This window comes from Sus scrofa, chromosome 15 (genome assembly GCF_054392235.1).
Source record: "Sus scrofa isolate SSC_HxYL_T2T_F1_AM1 chromosome 15, Sscrofa_HxYL_maternal_Yorkshire_Landrace_v2.0, whole genome shotgun sequence".
In the NCBI taxonomy this organism is placed as follows: Eukaryota; Metazoa; Chordata; class Mammalia; order Artiodactyla; family Suidae; genus Sus; species Sus scrofa.
The window spans coordinates 46488704-46495743 of record NC_139397.1 but is presented as its reverse complement, the minus strand read 5'-3'; the positions used below and the strand labels follow the sequence as shown (position 1 = coordinate 46495743).

The 7040-nt window shown below is 45.7% G+C and overlaps 1 protein-coding gene across 1 annotated transcript in view; it reads left to right on the top strand.

The window, feature by feature from the left end:
- The first annotated feature begins 1800 nt into the window (after positions 1–1800).
- The window catches only part of TDRP (testis development related protein), a 59920-nt gene continuing 54680 nt past the window's right edge, over positions 1801–7040 (top strand). Inside the window, exon 1 of the mRNA NM_001198925.3 lies at positions 1801–2023. Coding sequence (NP_001185854.1) covers positions 1913–2023 — 111 coding nt within the window. The 5' untranslated portion in view covers positions 1801–1912. The remainder of the gene's footprint in view (positions 2024–7040) is intronic.

Sequence of the window (7040 nt, the reverse complement as noted above, 5' to 3'; positions counted from 1 at the left end):
ATACACTGGATTTTTTTTTTTTTATCAGAGTAGTAAAGTTACAAAGCTTTAAAAAATGTTTAAAGAAGGCTACAGTTCTGGATTCTTTTTACAAAATGTATTTTAAAATTCTTCAAGTAATACATATTAGGTGTGAAAACATAAGAAATACTAAATTGGGAGTTCCCATCGTGGCGCAGTGGAAGTGAACCTGACTAGGAACCATGAGGTTGCAGGTTCGATGCTGGCCTTGCTCAGTGGATTAAGGATCTGGCATTGCCATAACCAGTGGTGTAGGTCGCAGATGTGGTTCAGATCTGGCTTGCTGTGGCTGTGGCGTAGGCAGGCAGCTGCAGCTCATTTAGACCTCTAGCCTACGAACCTCCAAATGCCACAGGTGCGGCCCTATATTAAAAAAAAATACTAAATTATATGGAGTAAAAATTTCTCTACATAAGTTAATTTGCTGGGCCCAGGATTTGCGTATTAAAATTTTTATAGATACTAACAAATGGATGCCTTCCAAAAGTGTATCCTTTATACGCTACCAGCAGCTTGTGAACGTTTCCCTACATGGTACTCCAAACTGGGTTCATCTTTGCAAACGTTTACCACTTAGACAGGAGGCCTCTTATGTTCATTTGCATTTTCCCGATTACAATGGAGCTGAATTTTTTTAATATTTTATTGTTTGGCTCTTTTATGAGACAGGAAATAAAAGTCACCTTGTACTTGGGAACATGTGAGGTGCCTCTCCTGCTTCTGACTTTTGGTGACAGGCAAGAGGGTGCTTCGAAAGTGTCCCCCTCCGCCCTGCGCTGGGGTTCGGAAGGGGGCGCTGCCACGTTCACTGCGATTTTTTAATCTTACCTAGAAAAAGTAACAATTATCGATTGTTAAAATTACCTGTCAAAGTTCCTTTGATTGCCTGTGAATTACACCACATGTGGCACATTTGCTCTTCAATAGCAGGCTCCCAGAGCGCGGCGCGGGGGTGGGGGCGCCCGGGCGGGAACTGGGACCGCCTCCAGCCCCGCCTACCGCTCCCTGGAGCCGCGGACCTAAGGCTGTGCGCCTGCGCACCGTGCCAGCTCCGCGTCCTGCGGCAGTCGTCATGGTGACCCGACCACCGGGCCGCCCCGCCCCCCGCGCCTCCGCCCCGGAGGACCTGGCCCCGCCCCACCGCGGGGTGAGGGGTGAGAGGTGAGGGGGTCAGCTCCGGTGTGGGATGCGCTCGGGGTGAGGGCCTCACCTCAGGGTGGTGAGGGGGAACCCGGGTGGGGAGTGAGGGGTGAGGGGGGGGGTCGGACCGGGAGGGGTGAGCGGGGGAAGTCCGAGATAAGTGGGGGCCAGGTGAAGGGACCCCGGTGAGGGGTGATCCTGGAGTGGAAGGTGAGGGAGAGGTCAGCTCGGGGTTGGGGGGCCGAGGTAAGGACCTCGTGGGGTGGATGTGGGGGTGGGGACCTCGCTGGAGAAGGAGGAGCCCCGTCCTGGGGGGGCCGGGCGGGGGGCGGGGCTTGGCCGGGGGGCGGTGTCCTGGGGGCGCAGCGAGCTGGGGGAATGGGGGCCCCGGGGATGTGGCCTGGTCTAGAGGTGGGTCTGGTCCCAGGCGGATGGTGGGTCTGGTTGGGCACGGGAACCTAGTCCTGGCGGGGTGCGGGGTGGGGTGTTGTTGAGGATAGGCCGGGTTCTGGGCCGGGGGATGGTCCGGTCTGGGAGTTATGGGGGCCCGGCCCGGGGAGGGGTAGGGGTGAGGTGGGCTGGGTCCTGGAGGGTGGGCCCGCCCCGCAGCCCGGCCCCGCCCCACCCGACCCCACTAGCCGCGTCCGGTCCTTGCAGGAGCCGCAGCTCGAGTCCGTCCGCTCTGCGGGCCAGCTGAGGAGGGGCGCGCACGGACGCAGGGACGCACGGACGCTGAAGCCCGCCCCGGAGCATGTGGAAGCTGGGCAGGAGCCGGGTGCTTCTGGATGAGCCCCCCGAGGAGGAAGAGGGCCTGCCAGGAGGGCCGCCGTCGGCTGCTGCCCCCGCTGCCGCCGCGGCGCAGGTGAGGGGGCGAGGGGTGGGGGCGCAGGTGGGGGAGCGGGCAGGTGAGGCTGGGGCCGCGCAGCCAGTTAGGCTGCTGAGGCTGGTCGGGGGCTAGCCGCCGTGGTTCCTGGTGACCCCCACCACCCGCCACCACATTAGTAGTCACTGAACCCGGCGTCCTCGCCGGACACCCTCCCCCGCCCCCCGCGGGTTCGGGAACGCGGGCGCAGCCCCGAGAGGTGGGAGGGCGCAGGGCGCGCACCCGGAGCACCTCCGAGGCTGGCTTCGGGCTGTGGCCTTGCTGCGGAGGTGGACCTGCCTGCCCAGTGGAGGCTGCGCGGGTCTTTGGGCCGTCGCTCCGCGCCGAGAGTCGGCGGCCCGGCAAGGTTTGCTTTGGGGGCCGTATCGGCCTGCCTGGGAGAGCAAAAGCTTTCGGTGACCACGGCAACATACTAAGTGGGCTAAATACTTGCTTGGATAAGAAACAAACCTTAACCTTTGTTTAAACCTTTGCTAAGAGAAAGAGGGCAGATGTCCTTTATACAGAAATTGGAGAGATTCTGGCCTTACCAGTTCAGAGATATGCCTGGAATGTTTAGAATTTTTTAATTAAAAAGGATCCCAGGTGGATCCTGTGTGTATTACATACGCGCCCCTCCACCCCCACCCCCACCCTCCTTTCCAGCGCCGTATTCTTTTGCATGTGCAGTGAAATTTAGGTCAGAAATTCAGCTCTTTATTTTATTTTTAAAATGACGGTGGCCATAAAATTCCTTTTTTGTTAAATGTTTGGAAGCTCCTGTTGCTGTTAAACCTGCTATGAAAGTTAGTGGTGCTCTGTTTCTTCTCAGGACTTTAAATAGTTCACAAGATTGTTTCTTTCCCGTTTGGTTCTAAATAATTTCTCTTGTTACTGAAATTGTTTCACCTTGATAGGTACTTTTTTTTAATAGGAGTTAAATGCCTTTGATTAAGCATATAAGTACGGTCCCTACCCTAAGTGTCTTTCAGAAATCACTTTTTGGTAGTATTAGTGTTCACCCTAATAATTCTTTAAATCTCAAAATTTTGTGGTTACTCTAAACAGCAACTCTCTTAAACATAATGTTGAGAATTTATATGCAGTTTAAATGTGATTGTTATTTAAATCTGTAAATAACTTGTTCATCAAACATGAGCGATATTTTTCTGAATGTACTCTTAAAATTTTTAAATGGATTCTTCCTGTGTTTTGCTTCCATTTCTCCTAATGAATCCTAAAGCCTTTCTTTTCCTCTTAAATTAAATTTCTAACAGGGAAGGATGGGAGATTGAACATCCACATGTATACTACCTAGATTCATCCATTAGTAATACATTTGTTAAACTTTTTTCCCTGATCTTAAAGTGTACAGAATTATCTGTACTTTTTTTCTAACTGTGTGTGTATTGTGCTTGTGTGTTTTAATATAATTTTTTTTTTTTTTTGGTACCCAGCAAAACTGAGTGGAAAAATACTGATAGTTCTGTATACCCTGCCCCCACACCTCCTCAGCAGCCCTGGTGCTATTAACATCCCATTTATTAAAATCAATGAACACCATTAATACATCATTTTCATCCAAAGTCCATAGTTAATATTTGGGTTCTTCTTGGTGTTGTACATTCCATGGGTTTAGACAAGTTTATAATGACAGAAATTCACCATTGGTGTCATGCAGAGTAGTTTCACTGCCCTAAAAATCCTCTGCTCTGCCAATTTACCCCTCCCCACAACCAGTGATCTTTTTACTGTCTCCATAGTTTTGTGTTCTCCAGAATGTCATACATAGAGTTGGAATCATATAAGATGTAACCTTAGCAGATTGGCCTCTCTCACTGACTAAGCAGTATTCATTTAAGATTCCTCCATGTCTTTTTTATGGCTTGATAGTTCATTTTTTAAAAATGCTGAATAATATCCCATTTCTGGATGTACCAGTTTATCTGTTCACCTACAGAAGGGCATCCTGGTTGCCTCCAAGTTTTGGCGGTTATAAATAAAGCTGCTATAAAACATCATGTTTAGGGTTGTGTGTAAACATTGGTTTTTAACTCCCTTGGATAAGTACCAGTGAGTGTGATTCTTGGATCATAGGGTGAGAGTCTCCAGAGTGGCTAAACCACCAGCAGCAAATGAAAGTTCCTATTGCTTCTTGTCCTTGCCAGCATTTGATGTTGTCATTCTTACAGGTGTGTAGTAGTATCTTGTTTAATTTGCATATCCCTAATGATGTATGATGGGAATATCTCTATGTTGTTCCTTTGCCATCCGTTAAGTCTTTGGTGAGATTGTTGTTCAGATTTTTTTGCCCCATTTTTTAATTGGGTTGATTTTTTCTCATTGTTGAGTTTTAAGAGTTCTTTGTGTGTTTTGGATAATAGTCTTTTGTCAGGTTTTTTTCCAAATATTTTCTCCCATCCTATGGCTTGTCTTTTCATTCTTTTTAACATTGTATTTCATAGCAGAAGTTTTCATTTTAATGCAGTCTAGGCTATCAGTTATTTCTTTCATGGATCCTGCCTTTGGTGGTGTTACCTCTGAAGTCATCACCGTACTGAGAGTCATCTGGATTTTCACCTATGTTATCTTCTAGGGGTGAGATTTGACTGCAGTTCCTTTCTTTTTTCTTTTTCGGCCACCCATGGCGTATGGAGTTCCAGGGCCAGGGATCAGATCCAAGCTGCCGTCTCAACTGTTGCCACAACTGCGGCAATGCCACTGTGCCAGGCTGAGGATTGAACCTGTGTCCGAGCTCTCCAGACACCACTGATCCCGTTGCACCACAGCAGGAACTCCTTGACTGCAGTTTGTAATGTTACTTTATTAAGGGTATCTATAGTTTAATGTGTTGCAAAAAGTTTGCTATAGAAAAACAGAAACATTTTGTGGCAAGTGAGCCGTACTCCAAATTTTACTTTATCAGGTGATTGATCTTTATTCCTAATCCAGTTTTTCTTAGAATAAATTCTAAAATTCATGACATGTCTACCATAAAATTTCTGCCTACAAAATTTTATTTTAAAATTGAAAGAGGTAGGAATTAATACATGATAAGGTTTTAAACCTGTTAAATTCTATCTCATTGGAAAGTTCTCATTCTGTTTCATTTTCATTCTTTCAGCCCAAAGTCAGTTGGCTGGTTCATATTAAACATGTAGGCTAGAAGTATACTTTGCCTTATTCTAGAAAGGCATTTACTTTGTATTCAAATCTGGTCTGTTGGACTTGTTTAAAAATAAGGCCACATAGATGTAATCTGTGGGGTTTTTGTGTCTGTGCATTGTTTTTTTTTTTTTAATAAAACAAAACAAAAAAAAAAAACAGGAGTTCCCCTCATGGCTCAACAGGAACAAATCTGCTAGTATCCATGAGGACACAGGGTTCTATCCTTGGCCTTGCTCAGTGGATTAAGGATCTGGTATTGCTGTGGCTGTGGCATAGGCCTGCAGCTACACATCCAATTTGACCCCTAGCCTGGGAACCTACATATGCTGCGGGTGCAGCCCTAAAAAGAACAGAAAAAAAAAAAATACCAAAAAGACAGCCAACGGAATGGAAAAACAGTTGCAAACGTTGCAACCGACAAGGGCTTAATCTCCAAAATATACAGACAGCTCAATAACAACAAAATAAATGAATAAAAATGAAAAAAAAAAAAAGCTTAATGTTAAGTTCTAATAAGTTTGAAATGTGAGGCATTCAGTCATTACTTGGATTTAAGGAACACTTAACTGTTACTAAAATAGTTGTTTGTTTTCCTGTGCCCACAGAATGCAGAAATTCCTGGGCTAGGGATCAAACCCATGCCACAGCAATGGCAATGCTGAATCCTTAACTCTAGGCCACCAGGGAACTCCTAAAATAGTTTTAAAATTGTATAAAATAAATTTCTCTGAACTTCTCTTAGGCCATTGGCCTTTTTTGCCATGAATACACATCTATTTTGTATTAAAGTGTAACAGTGAGCGCTTTAAGGTGAATCATTTATTTTAGTCACTTAAAAAAGAGAGACAAGTTTTGAAGTGTTCTGGTGCAGCAGGTTAAGGATCCAGCATTGTCACTGCAGTGGCTTGGGCTGCTGCTGTGATGCAGGTTCAATCCCTGGCCTGGGAACTTGCACATGCTGTGGACATGGCCCCCCCAAAAAAGAGGGACAAGTTTTAATGGCTAATATTTATTTTTAAAACATATCTCTGCATATGGTAAAAGATATCTGAATATTGAATATTGGGTCTTTACACCTGAAACACAACATTGTAAATCAAATGTAATCCAATAAAAATTTTTTTTCAAAATTGGGCCTTAACTTCTTCCTCTTCCCAGTGGGAAGTATTGTTACTGTTTTTTGTACAGCTATACTTTTTTTTTTTTTTTTTTTTTTTTTGGTCTTTATAGGGCCTTGCCCATGGCATATGGAAGTTCCCAGGCTAGGGGTCAAATTGGGAGTTGTAGCTGCCGGCCTACATCACAGCCATGCCAGATCCAAGCTGCGTCTGCAACCTGTACCACAGCTCATGGCAGTACTGGATCCTTAAGCCACTGATCAAGGCCAGGGATTGAACCCATGTCTTCATAGGTGTTAGATTCATTACTGCTGAGCCATGACAGCTATCCCTGTATAGCTATCCTTGAAACACTTAGGCATATACGTAAATGTGTGTTTAAAATCGTACATTTGCTTTCCCACTACATTTTTCCACACTTTGAATTGTTCCCTCAATGAATAATTGTGTGAGCACTTCCTGTCTCAGCACAGCAGCTGAAATACATTTTTAAGGCTGTGGATTATTAACTGCTAAAATTTCTCTGATTGTGACTCTTCTGATGCATACTGAGGTTGCTGAATTTTTTTTGGACTCTGCTTCTCCACTTTGTGTGGTGATGGAGGAGGAAATGTAGAGCTGAGACCCTCATTGATTTGGTTTAGGCTGGTTTTTCACTTGCTTCAAGCTGTGCTGCACAGGGATATGGCTAGCTTTAAATTGTTGTCTTTAAAAACAAAAATCACGGAATT